Source organism: Atheta coriaria, unplaced genomic scaffold, assembly GCF_025399875.1.
Source record: "Atheta coriaria isolate IRGN ID8LTWV9N9 unplaced genomic scaffold, Caltech_Dcor_3.1 hic_scaffold_2_pilon, whole genome shotgun sequence".
In the NCBI taxonomy this organism is placed as follows: Eukaryota; Metazoa; Arthropoda; class Insecta; order Coleoptera; family Staphylinidae; genus Dalotia; species Dalotia coriaria.
Genome location: NW_027045444.1, coordinates 339,932 through 360,303, shown reverse-complemented (window position 1 = coordinate 360,303; position 20,372 = coordinate 339,932). Strand labels below are relative to the sequence as shown.

At 32.3% G+C, this 20,372-nt stretch overlaps 1 protein-coding gene across 1 annotated transcript; it reads right to left on the bottom strand.

Annotated features, from left to right (window-relative positions):
- Positions 1-2: 2 nt before the first annotated feature.
- On the bottom strand, positions 3-13,778 carry LOC135801305 (GATA zinc finger domain-containing protein 10-like). The gene is made up of 4 exons (XM_065314743.1): positions 13,470-13,778; positions 6,109-6,185; positions 4,145-4,933; positions 3-508 (listed from the first exon to the last, which is right to left on the bottom strand). Exons 2-4 carry the CDS (start codon positions 6,173-6,175, stop codon positions 3-5), a joined length of 1,362 nt encoding a protein of 453 aa, XP_065170815.1. The 5' UTR covers positions 6,176-6,185; positions 13,470-13,778.
- Positions 13,779-20,372: the final 6,594 nt, after the last annotated feature.

Below are 20,372 nucleotides of genomic sequence, written 5' to 3'. Positions count from 1 at the left end.
ATTCAACGCAGCCGATTGGGGTGAAAGCGACGAATGCGCACCAACACCACCGCCGCCCCCGAGTGGAGTACTTGTATTACCATTGGTCGGTGTAACAGCCCCTGTGAGGAACCTGTTGCTTCCACCAGCACTACTACCACCACCGCCGCCTCCACTGATAATATTCTTCGATTCTTTTTCACAGACATCAAATTCAACGGAGAGGGTGTATTACCCGCACTGGTAGTGATAGTAACATTAGGAATATTCGGGATAGAGCTAGGGATGTTTGGAATGTTATTAACGGAATTATTCAAACTGGACGCCAAGTTACTCAAGTGCGAAAGATGTGATACGGAGGAGATCGACGATGCCGAAGGGGTTTTCGGTGATAACGGTGTTGAGGGTGGTGTGGGTGGCTGACTTGGCGGGGTTTGACTACCCGAGGCATTCTGTTGCTGCTGTTGTAATGGCTGCGTGTGTTGTTGGTTGCCTAGTTGATGCAGTGATAAACTTTCCAACATTTGACCTGCAAACAAAAACGAAATAAATAATTATAGTTCTATTGATGAAGCATTTTTAAAACTCGAATATTTTTCGGTTTTTATCTGGTTAAAACTCATTTTTCATTTCATTGGAATGAGTATAATGCCTTTGGGGCATTATTCTTCAGCCGAGGATGAATTGTGAGAGCGTTAAACCCATTTTTAGTTTCGTGTTCTTTTTCATCCTATAGATCATTATTTAATCGGGGATGTTCTCGAAAAAAGTCGAAATTTATGTCTCGGTTTTAATTAAAATATTAAAATTATAGGTTATGTACAAAGCGACTGATTAAGCCGATGATTAATTACTAATATTCTAATTTCTTATGCTGTGTGAAATGAAAAATTGACTTAGTGGATATAGATTGAAATTGAAATGAATTTTTTCGTGTTGTTTGCGTTGTTGTGTCGCGACATGGGGTGCGGAGTGCTATTGTGTCCGGTTGTGAAAAAGGATTGCGCGCCACGTGGCGCGCGCTCGCAAGGACGATTCATCAATCCGTCAATGCCGTGCATTCATTAATAATTTTTCATTAGTTTTCTTTATTTCCATACGCATACAAATACACAACACAACAGAAAACTCGAAATAAAAGAATAATTCTAATTATTCCAATGTTTCATTTTCAAAACAAAAGAAAAAAAACACGATAAAAATTATTATTCTATAAGACAATGATGTGACAAATTACAAATTAACTACCTGTATACGTCTACTATCATTAATTATAAAATGTATCGTGTTTTATTTGATGAATCTCTGATTTTTATGCGTTTTTTTTTTCTCTCGTTCATTTTTGTTATTTAAATTGAAAGGAGTTGGAGCATTTCTCGATTTCGTGTTGATTGTCGATTGTGTAAAACGTCGAGTCATCGGTTTTAATAAATCTCGAGATATGCTCTCCTCCCTCGTCATCCTTCGCTCCTTCCAGCCTCTTTACCGCGCTTGGGAGCCCGAGAAAACAAGCAACTACATAACCGAATCAAAAATAAAGTCGAAAAAAGAAGAAGGAGCTTATGATGAAGATGAAAATTAAGATGAAGGCGAAGTCGAAGACGAAGATGATGAAGAATATGTCTGCATACTTTTTAAAATTCAAGTTTAAATCGAAATTCCTTACAAAAAAAGAAAAAGAAATAAAAGTAAACAGAAAATTTCGAATTATTTTTTCATGGTTTTTCTTAGTTTTTGATGAATTACTCGAAAACGGGTAGAGGTATAATTATTGTTGAAAGTGTAAATTATTCGCAGTTAAATTCTACATATTATCAATAAAAAATTATTGTAATTGATAACGTAATTAAAAAGTTATTACTAAAATAAGAAATCGTTTGAAATTTTTTTGTTTTTTTCTGAATTACTCTGTATATAAAGCAAATTATAAAGCATTCTTGCTTAGATATGATACATAATTTTATAACTCAAATATTTCTGAAAAAATGATCATTATAACTCATTTCGTTCTTAAAATAAACAAAAAATTAACTTAAATTTAAAAAAAACTGTATTATTTTTCCTTATAATTCTACACCTAAAACAATACCAACCAATATTAATATCAAAATAGATACTCAATTAACCCCAGAATAAGTATATGAAAAAATAATGATGATAACGCAATTTGTTTACGAGTAATTGACAAAAAACTAAAAAATTTAGTTTCATTTTAACGAGTATAAGCAAAACATCATGAAAATTAATTCCGCGTAGGTATAATAATAACCCCATGCGCTTTTCGCTCAAAATTACACGAAAAGCTCATTTGAGTTTTTGGCGTTTGCGTTGTCTATGAGCTTTTGTCTTGCCGCGCGCGCGCCGTTCAAGAATGCGCATGGCGTTCGAGCACATTTGTTTCTGTCCGAATGTTCCATTTATTCTCTTCTCTCGTCGAGAGAGAAACAAATCCAACAAATGTTACATATTACACACACACACGAAAAAAATTGAACAAAAAAATTAAGAAAATAGAACATGTGCAACATGTGTTCATTTACATAACACGATATAATATACAGAGTGTTAAAATAAATTTTATTTTTATTTTTATAAATATACCTACGCTCTGTATAAAAAGCTAAATTTTAATTTTTTAATTTTTGGGTTTTTCAAGATTGTTAACCGATAACAAATGTAAAAAATTTCAAAATTAATTACTTTCGACTAATTACGCGAGTGCTTAGTCACGATTTTTCTCGCTGCACGATGCGAGCTTCCTCACTCTGTTAATTACCCGAAAATATGGCTTTGTATTCAATGTTTCTATGCGTGCGCTAAACATTTACGAACGCTTAAGTCAAGTTTTCGTTTTAGTTTTAAGTAAATTGAAAAAACAAAAAAATATGACGCTACTTAAGTTCACTTCTCGAGTATGAATAGTTTTCACACGCAATTATGCCTCTCAAATGACTTAAATCAACAACACTTAAGTCACAAAAAAAATATTTTTCATTTTCTAATATTTTAAAAGCATGACTTAACTTAAGTCATGTTTTCCGTATGCAATAATTTGATTATGATGATTAGTGTTTTTTATTGCTGTCAAAAGCTAAAAAAAGTTTAAATTCATATTTCGAACGAACACCAGCACAGCAACAAGCGATCGGTAAACAAAATGGTGAGAGAAACACTTGAATCAATAAAAAAAGCGAACTCAGTTGTTGCTGACGCGCATGCGGTGTTTATTTAAGCATTTTAAGATGTTTAAGATTTTTCTACTAAACCGAAGTCACGTCAAAAAACAAAATTATACATTTTTACATCGAATAACTCAAGATGCTGGCGAGAAGTTAGGTTAAGTCAACTGAACACCACTGCTAGGACTTAAGTTAAGTTATAAGCAATTGAGTTTTAACTTTGAAACTCGGCTGAGTTATGTATAAGTTATTTTTTTCTTCATGGATAGTGTTTAGGCAAGAATTAGTTGAATTCGTTGTGTCAACACAACGGACGCGTCGGTTTGTTGATAAATGTAATTATTTTCGGTGCGGGCCACTCGACAAAGTCACAACTCACCGTTGAGGAATAATATTTCGGCAGGAAAAGTATTACGAATATCTTCAAAATAACTTTATGCTTGTGATTATGATTACTTTGAGAGAGAAAAAACCTTGAGAAAGTGCGCGCATCGACGCCATCATTGTTTACCGACGAGAAATTACAGATTTCTATTTTTTATGTTTAATGTTTATGAATTTAAATTTTTTTTCAAATCAGAAAGTGATGTTTTTTGATTTGTAAATTGAAAAAAATTAATTTTGTGAATTTTTTTTAACCAAAAATCACTTTTTTCAAAATTTTAATTTTTTTTTTTCAAAAAATTTTCCCAAAAAATTTTTTTTTCAAATTTTTTTTTTAAATTCTAATCTATAAATTAGAAAAAACCAAACAATTTATTTAAGTAAATTTTTTTTATAAAATGAGTAGTTTATGCATAATTTGATTTGCAAAAATTTTTTGCAAAAAAATCAAAATTTTCCAAAACTTAATTTTTTTAAATTCAAAATATTTTTTTCCGCTAGACGAATTAAATACAAATAATTTATTTTAGTAACATTTTTCAATATATATCCTTATTCAGCCGCAATTTAATTTTTTCTAAAAAAAATCTTTTTTTGCTCACCTGAAGTAAACGCAGCGATAGGCAACTGTCGCGTGATACTCTCAGCAACTTCCGATGTAAGTCCGTAAATCCCCAACAACTCACGCATGGTATTCATAGCATACTCCCGCATATCCACACCTGGGCCATTCGCAACGCCTCCATTCGCGGCAGCATTCAACAACGCATGCTGCGCATGATAACTAGCTGCCGCAGCCGCCGCCGCCAACTGTTGAAAGTCCGGCGTTGTCGAACTCTTTGATAAGTTATGTATGGAAAAATTATTCGCTGGTTTATCATCGGTATCTTCACCCGAATTCGAGTTTTCCTCCTCATTATCTTCATTGTTTTCATTTTCATGTTCATTTTCGTTGTCTTGGGTGTGAAAGCTATCAAAATGGCGACTTGGCGACTCTTCATCAGCATCATCTGAATTACTACCGTCGCTCTGAGATTCGCTCTCGTTTTTCGTCAAATCCATCGGATAGAAATTACTCTGTTGTGGATTATGTATAATTTTACGCGCGGTTGTTTTCCGTCTGTTTTTATTATTATTGTTATTAATTGCTAGGTGTAGAGTGTCTTCGTTTTCCGCGTCTGAGAAGGTTATGTTCGTGCAGCGCGGTTCGAAGTTTTTCCGTTTGTTGCGCTTGTTGTTAGCGGGTACTGTTTCGGTTGGTGTGGCGAGGCGGTAACAGGTGGCACTGGTGTCCGGCTCTGAGTCGCTGGATTGTGACGCGGTGAAACGTGCGCCATCGTACGGATTATCGTCGTACTCGTCTGACGTGGCGGCCATTTTGACCGCTTGTTCTGTAATAAACACAAAAAATCATTTAAATAATGTCTAGACAAATATCTCGTCCTTTAAATCAGCACGAAGTGAATAAAGCGATTCTAGCAAAACAAATCACCGAACGACCTTCAAATGACATTCGACTACCATCAGGATTATATCGTGATGAGTCCTTAAAGCAGTATAATATGAAAAGACAACAGTTTATTAAATGTTGTGAGATTTATCGGCAGAAAAACGAAAAGGTCCTCATTTCAAATGGGAGTAAACTTGATATCGAGACGGATAAAGAAATGTCATTTGATTTTATTCCTTATGAAGATGAATTACCGATTTGTTGTGTAAGAGGAACTAAAACAAGAACAAGGATACTTCGTCCTGCAATAATTGCGAATAACTTGGGACAGGATACTGAATCAGAAAATTCTATGCAAATCAATGAAGAAGAGGAAGAAATCTCTGAGAAAATTGTACAAAATGATGTTAAAGAACCAAAACACAAACTCATCATAGATGCATGGATAAAACGGTATAGAACACTGAATAAGTTTATAAAATGTGCAAGGATTGTTATTGTCAAGAATAGAATGTTGAAAAGATTAGAGAAGATGAAGGAATATCTTGAAGACAAAAATATTTCAACAAATCGAAATTCTCAAGAAGAAGAACCATTTCATATTATAAATGATTCATTTAGTGAATTATTTGAAAAATTTATTAATGTAGAAGATGTTTGAAAATTTGAAAATTTTCAAATTAAAAAAAAATTAAAATAAATTGAATTTGATTAATTGCATGTCTGCTAAATTATTAACTGAAAAATATTGTTCTATCTCGTATATTTTTGTCTTATAAAAGTTTTAAAAATTTTACAAATTTTTGAAAACTTTTTAAAAAATTTGAAAAATAGATTTTTTTCAATCGCATTCGTAGTTTACTTTATTCCAAAGATAATATTTAAAAAAAATTTTATCAAATTATCTTTAGTTTAGCTGTTAAATGGTTTTGGAATTTCAAAATTTTCAAAAATTTGAAAAATTTAAAAAAGTAATTTTTAATAAATTATTTAAGAAAACTAAAGAAATTATCCTAAATATAATGACTTTGGATTATATAATTTAGTTTTGTAAATAGTTTTGAAAATTCAAAAATTTTTTCTAAAATTTTAAATTTTTTGCAATTTTTTTCTTACCTGTATTTAGCCCATAGGAATTCGGCGACAAGAGACCGGTAGTGACAGTTGCCATTACACCCAACATTCAATCATTCCTGCAATTAAAAAAACAATTAAAATACATTTTAGCAAATTATTATATTTTTTTAATATATTTTTTAAAACCAGAAATACTATATTTTTGGTCAAGTCTGTACTTGTCTGAACGTATTACACATTTATGCAAATGAACCCTTTTCACTCCCAGCCTCTGGAAAGCTTTCCAAGCTCGCAGCTCCAAGGAGCACGAACAAACGCATCAACGAAAAATGAAAAATGATTTACGACCTTGGCTAACTTTTTATATTTTACGCTCTCACATATTCCGCACACATCAGACAACGACGCATGATGCATCCACATAGCCCACGGCGGTTCACAAAATGCAAATAAAAACTGAGGGGTGCAAGGATACGCTCATTATTCATTAACGAAAAAATCGTATGCAAACGCCAACGATCATAATTGCAATTGTTATGCTGCTCGTCGCCACTATCGTAAAACTTGACACACACAAAAGCTCAAAGCAAATCTCACACGAGTTAAAAACCGAAATGAGTAATATTAAAAATGGCGTCAAACATCTCGAACAAAGCGCTGTTTTCGGCAAGGGTAGAGAATTACGAAAAACTACCCTCTGCGATTCGACTGGCACCCTTTGGGTGGTTTTTTAGTGTTTTATTTTTTAAGAATCCGTATCGGAGATGGCAGCAAAAGGGGTGGACGATAAGAGGGATAAAAGAAGCAAAATTTGCATATTCCAATAGGCCATGTGCTATGTGCTTCGAACACACCCCAAAATTATTCTCATTTGCATACGCCATACTTTTATATGATTATTTTTTTTATTGTGAGACACACAGACACAAAGAACACAAAAAATTGATTCAAAACGAAAGAAATTTATCATTACGATCGCCAGCGGATAATAATCACGTGTGGACTCACCCCCAAAAGGGGGTGAAAAATAAAACTTCATATTTTTAATATTTAAAAAGCGGATTGTATAGTTTGAAATATTACAAACAATTTATTTTAGTAAAATTTTCTTGTATTGATTGTAGTTTTGGCAGAATTTGATTTTTAATTTCTTTTTTTTTTTTGGGAAAAATTTTTTGCAAAATTAAAAAAATGATGATTATTTTTAATATTTTGGTAATATGAAGTTTAGTTAATTACAATATTTTTATTTTAGTGAAATTTTTTGATAATTATAATAGTTCAGGCGTAATTTAGTTTTGAAAAAAAAAATCCAAAAAAATTTGGGAAAAAAACTAAAACTTTTTGTTTTTAATATTTAAAAAGCGGAATATATAGCTTAGATTATTACAAACAATTTATTTTAGTAAAATTTTCTTGTATTGTCAGTAGTTTTGGCAGAATTTGATTTAAAAAAAATTTTTTGGGAAAAATTTTTTGCAAAATGAAAAAAAAAAGTTATTATTTTTTATATTTTGGTAATATAAAGTTTAGTTAATTGCAATACTTTTATTTTAGTGAAATTGTTTGCTAATTATTATAGTATAGACGTAATTTAATTTTGAAAAAAAAATCCAAAAATTTTTAGGAAAAAAAACTAAAACTTGGAATAAAATAAAATGAGTATAATAATTACCTCAACCATAATTTAAAAATACAAAAACTATTTTCTAGGCATATTAATTTTTAGTGATATTTTACCATCCGCCATGTTCTTCCCTTCGCGCGTGAGTTATGCTGACATAAAAGTTCATTATTTACGAGCGATATTAAACGTCGATGCGCACCCGAGCAATCATAAAACAAATGACAGCTTACGAAATAAATAATAATTCCGTCGGCGATAAACAGTAAATAATAAATAACGCAGCAAGAATAAAATAATTTCAACAAACGAAAAAAAACTAACCCACACCAAGAGATCACTAGATGGCGTAAAACGCGTGCACGTCGCCTCATTTGTTCCGCAACTCTTCAAACTCACCCAGCACGGTAATAATAATGCGGTAATAAACGCGCTTGATGGCGTCTTCTTCTCACCACGCATGCGCAGCGAGCTTAGAGCTTTGCGTATGCGCGGAATGCGCAAAAAACAATCCGGCGACTACTTGTTGCTCGTTTACACGCCTCGTTCCCTTCGCGCCGGCAATCAAACAAACGCAGCCCGAGTGACGCGATTAAAAACATCCATAATATCACATAAAAATTAATGACGTTAAAGTAAAATCGGAGAGCTTCAATTTTTAGCCGGTGATTATTTTTTTGCCATTGCAAGTTTATTTATGAATTTCAATTAAAGTCAAGGAAACAATTGAATTTTATTTATACACGCACGCGTATATAAATGAAATATATGCGCGCCGCGCAAATATGGCCGACCTATCATATTGTTATTATTATTATTATTATTATAGCGCGATGTGGAATATGGAATTTATGAAAATAATGGCGGCGCTGTCGCTTAGAAAATGCATAAACGCACGATTTGCATTCGCGTTTCGCATTCGAAACGGTTCATGCTGTTTTAATAAGCTGAGCGTGTTCCACTTGAAACAAAAGACAAGAGACGCAATAAAAAAATCTGCATTGATTTAAATTAATTAATAATATAATTTAAATGTCGCGGCGACAGACGAAAGCTTTTATTATCCTGCTTTTATTATAGTTATTTATAAATAACTCAAAAACTATTAAATTTATTATTATTATTTCTTTGGAATTCTATAGAGGGTTAATTACTCTTTATAAATATAAAATATTTTATTGATAAGTGTTTTTTATCAATTGTTATCGACTTGTTTTCTTAAAGTTGGAAATTTTTTCAATTCAAATTTTAATTGTTTATAACTTTTTTGCAATAATGATATCAAAATATTCATTTCGTGAGTAGATGTATAATTTAATTAAGAATATTATATCAAAGATTTGTTACTATAGTGCTAATAGTTTTCGAGTAATTAATAATTTACTAAAAACATATTTTTATTTTCGCACCAATTGTAATTTATTACATATTTTCAGTGATAAAACCTAAACTAATCGATAAAAATGTTTAAAATTTTCTCGAAATGTTCCCAATTAGTCACTTTAAACATCTACCAAAGTTAAACTAGTTGTGATCAATATCTTTGGAGTTATTCACCAATTTGTTGGCCAAAGTCTCGTGTCGCAACGACAAATTAACACATTAAACGCGCGTTTGAAAAGTCCTCTTAAAATCGCATAAAAATCTCAATCTCGGTCAAAACGAACACACACACTGAGAGATGACATTCCACAGCGGCCCAAAACACCCGAAAACAACATAAAAACACATCGTTCGAAGCTCGTTCATTGATCTTTCCACGCGTTCGGAATCGTTACAAATCATAAAAATCATTAAACGCATTAAAACCAACACACAGCGAACAAAAAACCGTAAAACTCGAAAAAAAGTTGAACCGAACTACGCAACACACATACACACATACACCAGCAACATCTGGAATATTAATCATCTTAGACTGCGAGATGTTTTAAGCTGTGTGCGCGAGCGCAGAGAGCGTCTATAATTTATTTTAATCAAAAATTTTCGGCGTGTAGTAGAAAACTAGTTTATTGCCGTGGACCAAACGCCGAAACTGAACCAAAAATGTGTGTTTCAACTACAAACTATAACTTATTAGCCGATGGGCTTTTTTCGACGTTGACTTCTGTTTTCTATCTGCTCTTGTTGTTGTCGAGAGGTATTATTAACAAACGCCGATTTCAAAATTCGAAATGAAATAAAATTATTATTAATGTCGACGCACGCTTTTTACCGTTCGGTGTTCGTTAAATTGCGTAAATCTGTATCACCTATATAATTAAGTTGTTGCGAGCCGGAGCGCGAGATTATCGCTGATTTATGCAAATCGATTTAGATTTTTTATACTTTTTACATAATTTACACGCGTTGATAAATTACGGACATTAATTCGGTGATAACACGACTTTGACAGCTTGTAACACCCAAACTAGTTAAGATATTTTATTCAAATTTTATACATGCGTAAATGTGTTCATCAACTATCTACATGGGTAATTTTAAGGGTGTAAAGATTAATTTGTTGTAATTACGACGAATTTTATTAAAAAAATCGTTATTGAAGAAAATTGAATAATTGTTTACTTTGATTGATAATAACAGTAAAACTATTTGATCAATTTTAATCAAATTCAGTATATTCATTTAATATATTATTATCTTCAAATATTTAAAATTTAATGCATGTAAAATAAGTTTTGACGATTTTATAAGAAAATATAGAAGAAAAAACAATTTGTCTAAAATGAAAAATTTTTAAAAATGATTAATCAACTTTAACTAGGTATAACTGCAAAACTACTAAACATATTTTATTCAAATTTTGCATAAGTATATATAAACTAATTAAAAAGCTATATTCAAAATCTTAATTAATTTCAATTAATATTCCACGAGTTATAAATAATTATTTATCGTTCCAATCGAAAAAACGTAGTCAAATATTCTTTATTCTTGGTCAATTTTATTTGATTGTAACTATGAAACTATAACTACGATTATTTGCATATTCTATAAACATATAAACAATATTAATAGCTGTATGTCCACGATTTTTCATCGCTTTAAAGTAATTTTTGTAGATTTTATGCGACAATTATCAAATTAAAAAATTTTGACAGAGTTTCAATTTTGAAAATATTATAAATCAACTTTAAACAATTATAACGCAAAAACTACTTGTCGCATAATATCCACATTTTGTTTATATATAAAATAACTAATAAACAACACATTTGCAAAATTTCAATACAATCCACCACGTTTTCTACTAATTAGAAGCAATTAATATAACAATTTCATAGATTAGAAAGTTAAAAAAGGTTTCTCACGATTTTTCAGGAAAACGGTTTTCAAAATAAATTAATCACTTTAAAATTAAATCAGGTAACAGTTGACAACCCTCTTGATAAACGTGTAAATTTTTCTATAAATCGCATGGATAGATTTTGAGTAATCGCCCTTCAAAGCAACCCTTTGAATTTCTGTAAATTAAACTTTAATACTTCATCCGTACCCACAGCAAGTGAAATGAAATGATTTTCATTTAGCTGGGATTTGTATAAAAATGCTGTTCATCCCGTCGACCGCATGGGCAGCTCTGGTTGTTGTCGGGTCACGGGCCGTGCCATGTTGTGGCATTGTTGAATGCATCATTAATCAGGCCATAGGGTTCCGAACGCATCGCCGCATCCACAGCCACAGACGAAGCTGAAGAAGGAGTGGAACGTCTTCAACTCTTTTCATATCTCATCGCGTTTTTTTCAACCTTTTTCGTCGATCCGAGACGTCGGTGCATACGCATTAATATATCGGTGGTGCGCCTTCTTTACTTTGTTAAGAAATATTGAAATATTAATTTGAGCCAGACGTAAAAAAGGATGCGACGTGAAAGAAAACCGAAGTTATGTAGATGTGGATTATTGCCGCTAGCCACTCTATCATCAATCACAAGTTGAATACTTTTTGAATTTATTTTCGAAAAATTTATATAAAAATGAATTGACGTTTGCTTTTTATTCTTTAGCGACAAAAATAAAATCATGTTTTCGCTGGAAAAAGTAGCTTAAGTACACAAAAGTGAAAAATATACTTGGGTGCTGATATTCTCGGTGGATAAACAGTAGTAAAATTATTCGCTGCTTTGTGGCGGAGCGCTTTTCCGACTTTGTAAAACAAATTTGTTCGGCGCGCGCTTTCCGCGACTTCTAACCGCGCCGCCAAGTTTGCTGCCATAAAAGACGACGAAACGCGCCGAAACTTTCAGCGAGCTGTTGTTACAAGTTTACGTACATACGCAATATGTGCAAACAGTGTTTAATTAGTGCTTTTCTCGCAGGAAAATGATCATTAAACAATTACAGGCGCGATTGTTTCAATATTTGTTTCTTTCGTGGATTATAAGAAAAGTAATAAAGGAAAGTTTATAATTTTTGTAGGATTTGTTTAGTATAAGATTATTTATATGGTGTGAGATTTTGAATTGGTTGGATTTAATATTTACCAAGTTACAAACATTTAAAAGTCAGAAATGATTTTTTCGCAAAAATTTTGTTCAGTTTAATTCAAATAAAACAAAAAATATTTGGTAGATTTTAATAAAATTTGCGACAAATATTCTTAATCACATTGTATACATATTTGGTGAATTTGGTAAATATTAATTAATTACTTTAAAAGTTATTAACAATTTAAAAAAAAAAGTTTTAATAAAATTAAAAATTGAAATCATTTAGTTTTTTTCGTGGAACACCCAGACTATTTTAATAACTTTTACGAAATCAACATAAAACAATTCTTAATTAGTTTATTAATAAATGTTGCAATTTTGAAACAAATGTCACTAGTAGTTTAAAAGTTATTCGAATGTAAAAAAGAAAAAAGAAATATTTGTAATTTTTTTCCAAATCAATATCTTTAATTATTAATAACAATAAAACTAATCAACCAATTCACATGAAATTTGCCACACACATAAACAATAAACCCTTTCATATGTATACAAATTTTTACCTAATTATTATCAGTAGTTTCTCAATTATCACGGTTTTAATTAAAAAAGTAATAAAACTTCATTTTTTCTTAAAAAACTTTATAACACCTATGAAAATGCCTCAAAACGCATCAAATTTTTTGCAAACTATCCACGATTAGTTAATACTGCCGAGTATTAACAATATCGAATTGTAACACGCCATGCACGTTGAGTAATCATAAAAATCCGTTGACATACATTGCGTGCCGCGCCGAAATCGCCAACGTCGCAGAAAATCAAACAAAATGCAATAAATACGCACGCAATCGACAATAAATAATAATATAGTAATCCGTTTAAACATTACACTTTCCACATAACACCCATAGCATAAAATATTGAATTTACATCGACGTAGCGCAATAATTAGCTATTGTTTTAATTATTACAAAAAAAATCGCATCCGAAATTAATTTGCGCCTCGTGTGCGTGATTTAATTAAAAACACCAAGATTTTTCGCGAAGGGGGCAAAGAGTCACACGCTGCAAATCGATAAGTCCGTGTAAGTAATTAATTTATTTTGTGATTTGCATTATTTTAATTTCGAGATATTATTCAAGTGGTTTTAGTGCCTTTTGTTGGATGCATAATTAATGCGGTACTACAATGAGGAAGTTTCAATAAATTACAATTTTAATTGAGCGCACAATCTCCTATAAAACTATTGAATATTGAACACAATGCGGGATTTTGTTTTCTTTTATTTCGCCAAAAAATGAATAAAAATCGGTAATAAAATGATTTAAGTTAAAAATATTCACCTTGTGATAACTCCAGTGGTAATGTTCCTTGTTCCTGTGTCCTTGGAATAAAAGTTTATCACTTTACACTTGAATTATTAAACTATACGCACTGGGGCACTGTGATCACTTGAATTGTACAGCACTGCGAGTGTTTTAATCTGTATTACAACTAGGGAAATGAACGTGAGAAGAGTCCTATGGTCGTTGTTGTTGTTTGTGGTAATTTAGAGTTGTAAATAAGTCGAAATTTGCGTCTTGCGCGACTCGTGTGCGTGCGCGAGCGGCTCGAAACGCTCCACGGGCAGCTCGACGACCGACTGACGCTGGTGAAGTTCCGAAGTTGCTGCGACGGGAGAATCGCTCTCCGCCTGCCTCCCGAGGACTACTCGGGCGGTTGGTGGACTGGGAGTGGTGGTAACCCTGGGTTTATTAAAACTCCTCATTCGTATTGTACTGCGTACTTCCTCGGGCAACACATTCGGGAATATTTTCCGTCTTTTTCACGCAAAAGTTGATAGGAACTTGGTTTTTATTGGAGTTTTTTTTTATTTTTTCGAAAATTATTTTGTCAAAAAATTAGTATTTTGATATTTTTAGATGGAATTTAGTTTAAGTGGACATGGGAGATAAATATTAAGTTTTATGTCAGTTTAATTATCAGGTTTGTTTAATTTTTCTTTTATTCTAAAAAAATTTCAAATTTTTGGAAAAAAAATTTTTTGGGAAAAAAATTTTATTTTTGAAAAAAGTTTTTAGTCTACGAAGTTATAACTAACCTAAAATGTGAATAATTCGTAATTCTTAAATTTTGAAATTTTATTTTATTTTCCGAAAAATTTAATTTTTTGCTTTTATAAATATAGAATTTTATTTTGTGTGTGTGTAGCTACATTGTTGAATGTGTACATGTTGATTTTTGGAGGTGGAGCTCCGAAACGCGATGCGCGATTCGCGCGAATTGCACGATGCGGTGCGCCGCGGCGTTTTTCGGCAAATTGCGCGAGATTCCAATGGGCGTCGAGTGTTTCGCCGCGTGCTGTAAACGCGCATTTGCGCATCGCACAATTTCGGTGGTTTCTGATGTTGTGGGATCATTGGGAATGCGCTTCAGGTCACTGCGCATAGGTAATAGGTGTCTATACTCACTTCTAAAATTTTCCAGCGTTGAAATCACTGGGAAAACAGCGGAAAAGTGAAAAATTTGAAAAAAGTGAATATTTTTTATTTTGGTTAGGTTTTTATTGGAAAATGGAGAAGGTTAGGTTAGATAAAGTTAGGTTAGAAGAGGTTAGGTTAAGTTAGGTTAATTTAAGTGAGGTTATGTTAGGTTAAATTAGGTTATATTTATTTTACTCAAATTAGCTTATTTTTCATTTTTTAAATTTTTGCATTTTTTTTCATGAAAAAATAAAAAAATATTTTTAAATTATTCCAAAAATATTAAATTCCATGTGAACTTTTTCAAACATCATTTTCATCGTCTCGAATGACAACATTTAATTCCTTACATTGATAAACTTCGACCACTTTTATGCCCAACCGTGTGCACGTAATCCAAAACCACTGAATCAAACAAGAATTACCCAAAAAATCCATTCTATACCGTGGGTATGAAAAAAAAACGCAAACTCTTTAGTTTACTTCATTTTTCTCCCAAAAAACTCGTACAACTTGAACCTAAAAAGGGTAGAAAAGGTATCCCCGTCTTACCCAACTACCCAGACACCCAGATGCAATGACAAAAGTCTCCAAATATCGAAATACCACATGTACCTACGTTTCAAGGGTGCAAAGAAAAAATCAGCAAGAAAAGAAAAAGGAAGTAAACGGGGTATCATTGCCGTGATGCAATCCAACCCGGTGCTAAACGGCATTCAAACAGCATGCGGAAGTAATACTACCCTTAAGGGGGTTGAGGGGTAGCAAGGGTAGTTCCTACTTACCTACTTACCTGGTCTTCTACTTCCTATATCTTCCAGGTAAAGAAAAAAAAGATTTTGAGCTACGAGTAGATTACTCCTAAAGTTTAACCCTCAACCCCTACGGGTCTTTAACTGGGATTAAGAATAAGATCAGGTAGACAACGACTCGACGACTTTTACTTTCTTTGCACACGTTTACCTCATTCGCGTTATTTTTTTTTTGAGTAATTTAAGGGAGGATTTGGTGACGACTACCTGAAGCGTGCTGGTTTTTTGTTAAGGGTAGTTTTTTACTTCCGCAGTTCTTGTACCTGCTTTGATTCATGTGGAGGAAATGATATAAAATCGCGGTAAAAGGGATGATTTTGCAAAATACCCAAAACAAGATAAATCTTTGGATTTTTGGAAAAACTGTGAGAAAAGTTTAAAGTTTAAAAAACGGAGGAAAGATGAAGGGTGGAATTTGGACGATTAACTAAGGGGTGACATATGTGATTCATCATTAGTATCAATCATTAATCAAATAATTTTGGGCAAAATTTTGGGAAAAAATTGATTTTTTGCAAAATTTTGGAAAAAAATTGATTTTTAGCAAAAATTTAGAAAAAAATTTCGAAAAATTTTTTTTCTGAAAATATTTTTCTAAAAATTAAAATTTTGTTTTATATTAATGAAAATAAAACAAAATTTATAAACAAACAATTTTTTTAAAATTTTTTTCTAAAAAACTTTTAAAAAAGTTTTTAGAGGGTTGATTTTTGTTGGTGGATTCGTGATCATCCCCTATCCTAAACCAATTTTTCAACTTTGTGTGTGAACGTTTTTTGTCAAAATTTCTTCATTTCCAGTTTCATCCCTAAATTCAAATTTTACCTGCGATCGTATTACACCATTACCATATTCATTTTTCTTCCAAATTTTTTTCCGCTTAAAACTTCTACCTGATATCTGAAATTTCTTAAGGGATGATTATAATACAGCTGAAAAGGGGTTTGGTTACCTCAAATCGTGTGTCACCTTTATTTGCTTTATTTTCACTTTTTTAAATTCCGCACGATTCCCAACAGTTCCCAAGGATTGCGCAAAAAAAGCAGCAAAGGGTGAAAAGGGATGAAGGGTTGTTTGCACAATATGCACAACATGCGCAACGCCATGTGTGTCGCGTCTACCTGAAGAAATCCGATAGGGTTAGCCAGGTAGTAATTCGATATTCAATTATTATTTTTTATTTCTTTGGCGTTTTTTCGACGGAAACAAAGATTTTTCGCACATGTGTTCCAAAGAAGGTATTTTTGAGATTTAAAGAAATGTGTGAAAGCAAAAGTAATGCTACGGGGCAAAAAAGGGTAAACATCGTAAAAAGTCACCCCTTTGAGTTTTAAGGGGTATTTTCAAAGTTTAAGCCTTTTTCTCACGTTCTCACGGTTTTTATTTCAAAAAATTGAAAAAAATAAATTTCGTCATTTTTGATGTTTTAAAATGTTTGTTTTTGTATGCATTTTCGACGTTTTTGTTTTCCATCGAAATCGACGATAATAATTGCAGTATTGTGCGACTTTTTATCAAATTTCGGCAAATTCCGCCGCCGACAAAGCGTCCTAAACGCACAAAAAGCACTAAAACCCTTTTCTTCTCAACATCGCAAAGAATGAAGCAACGAACGATCGAAAAAGTATTCTTTGACATTCGGTATTCGGTAGTTATTCGTTTTTTCCAGCTGCGCGCAATTTTTAATTCGTCCACATGCGCTTTTTGCGGCGTTATGGACGCATCGGCAAATTAATAATATGCCGATATAAATGCGGGCCGACGTCTCGGACAAATCGGAGCGGGAATTAAAAATTCTCGCGGGGAAACAAATGCATAAACGAACAAAAGCGCACTTGAGCGGCACACAAAACGAAAAAAAAATAAACGCTACACATAAACGAAACAGAGTTGAGAGAACGAAGAAGAAGTCGAAGAATTTTGGCAACGTAATTAAAAACTGGTCGTTCTTTTTAACGCAACGCGATGCAATGCATCAGTATTTTGGTGCTTTTAAGAGTTGAGGGCTTTTTCGAGAGTGGTTGGCGCGAAAAAATGAAAAATGTGCTTACGATCGTTATTCTCGGCCGGCTCGAAATGGAATTTTTAAAGCGTTTTTTCGCTTTTTATGATTTACGCGTTCTTAAACGCGCGCAGCGTATAAAATCTCCGAGGCGCGCAAAAAATCCCGAATCGATCCACAAATTCGCATTCGAAATACACAAAAAAAAAACGAACGCCAAGAAACAACAACAACCGAAATGCAAGCCGAGCGAGAAACGATCTGTGATTCTTTTGTTCGCAGCCGCGAGGAACATAAAATGACGAGTAAAGCACGGCCGAAATTTAAGCGAAGAACTTTGGAAATAATGAAGTTTGCCAAAAGGGTTACGGCGGTTAAATCACCGACAGTCAAGCGTGGCGATGTGATTTTTCACATTTTAAACATAAAACTAATTAAAATTTTACGTTTTTAAAGCAAAAAAACGCAGAAATTTTGAAATTTTTAAACAAAAATGTGTTAAGTGAAGAATAACGGTCTAAAATTTACAAAATCAGTTAATTTCGTATTTAATTATTAATAGCTTTTTAATAGATGAATTATTTGTGTTAAAATTTTTAACAAATTATTCTCCATTAAATTCTTTATCTAATCATGCAAAATTTGTGTCAAAATAATTATTGCATAAAAAGTTATAGTAAAATTAATTCAAATAATTTTATTATTTAAATAACTGTCATTTTTCCTTTATAACTCCTTAAATATTAATAAAAATTGATTTGTTTATTCATAATATAATCAAAAATTTTATCTAGAATAAATCTATAAAAAAAATTTTGCGTTATCGCACCTTGTTTCTGAGTTATCATCAAAATAATACAAAAAATCATATTTTTGTAATTTTTAGACCGCTATTCATCACATGATACAAAATAAACTTTAAATGTAACTTTAATTAGTGTTTTTTATGTGATTTGAGGTGTTTGAAGGTGTTTTGAGTATATTTTTAGTGCGTGGTGTGTGTTTTGGTGTTTGGTTGGTCGGTAGCCAACCGATTATCGTCATTATCGTTATGGAAACGAGCCGGACGAGCCATTCAGACGCGTTTTTGTTGTCTACCGACCGCTATGCCCGCGATTTGAATAATTCCGTATTCCGTGTAGGAATATATGTGGCTATGAGAAGGGAACACAGAACACCCGCTGCCTTAATTAAGTGCGACGAATAAAACAGTCAAATTAATCGAAATATATTACGGTACACAATGAAAAAAATAAAAAAAGAAAAATGTGGATAAGAAACTAGAAAAAACTACAAATTTATAAAAATTTATTTTATTTTTACAAAGAAAAACAAAAAACTACAAAAAATTTAATTTTAATTTTTAACAAAATATTATTAACAACTAATTCATATAAATTAAACAAATACCGTACTTATAAAAAGAGACGGAATCTTAATTTAAAATTCGACATTCCTAAGACATTCCAACATGTTTAATTCGTGTATCCATGAAGAAATGAATGAACAAGCCGAACAGAACACGAAACTAATCGCAGCAATCAAAACATTAGCTACACCTTGTATACTTACGTTATAGTTATAAATTTCGAACTTAACCAATAGCAAAACAAACATCTTTCAAATTAACCTCCAGCGTAGCTTGAATCTAAAACACATTTTTAACAAAATGGATGTAATGAGATTAGTTCATTCTGTGTGTTCACACGAGCGTGAAATTTTTTATTACCAAAAATTTTCATAAAAAGTGAAAAATTAGGGCAATTATCATAGAAATACAACACTTGAGTTTTGATTTTTTTGAGTTTTGAGATTTCAGGGGTCAACAATAAGTTTTGGCCAACTTATGGTCACTGGTCACTAGTCACTGGTCCCCAATAACCTACACCCTTATTTAAATATATTTATCACTTATTTTTGTTGTATTTAAGTGATGAGAACGTTTTCCCCTATTTTTTCGTTTTTTGTTTAATATTGAGACGTTTTTTGCTATTTTTAGTGAAATTTATTAGCTTTGGACTTTTTTCTATTCCAAGGGGTGTTGTTAAGAAGTATTTAAGGGTGGGTCATTTCTTTGCTTATCATGACAATAACCACCCCTCCGTTCTTTTTTTTTTCATTTTGCGGACTGTGTGGACAGTTTGGACACTACGGTCACTAGAATGGCATTGTTGTGATTATATTGCTTGTGTACAGTGTTAATAGGAGATAATGCCTTGATAAGTACTGCACAAAAAGTGTTTTGACTGTATTCTTCAATTTTTAAGAAAAAAAAATTTAAAAAAACAAAAAAAATTTTTTCAAAATTTCGGTTTGAATCATTTTTTTAAGTGCGTAGAATATTTAAAATTTTTATTTATATAGGCCGAGTATACCTGGTTACAATGTAGGTATCGATAATATAATAAACAACCGGTTGTCGTGTAATAGCTACAAATTGCATCTCGCGCGCGTCCGCGGCCACGACTCGCGGTCGCGGTCACAAATACTCTGCAGTCGGCACGCTCCAAAACCGTTCTTGTTCTCAAGAACAAGAAAATACCACCAAGCACCAAACCTCCAACAACTCCAACCAAATAAAAACCACATCAAAAACTTTAAAAAATCGTCTTCAACTATAATTAAACTAAAAAGTAATATTTTATATTTAATTAATATAATTTAATTTAATCTTAATAAATTAATATGAAAAACTTGCATTCGATGTGTGACGATGATGCTCACACATGTGTGTGTTTGGTATGCGTGCGTGCGTTGTCGGCATGTCGACTGTCGACACATAATTATGCAAATATTTGTTGTGAGCTTCCGACACCTCCGACACATCCACATTCACACGCAACGCATGTAGGTATGTGTATAATCTGTTTGTTTCACTGTGTGGGCAAGCGTTCGGCACGAGCTGAACCATCCGTAGGCATTCGAGTATTAGACCGTTGACCATTTGAC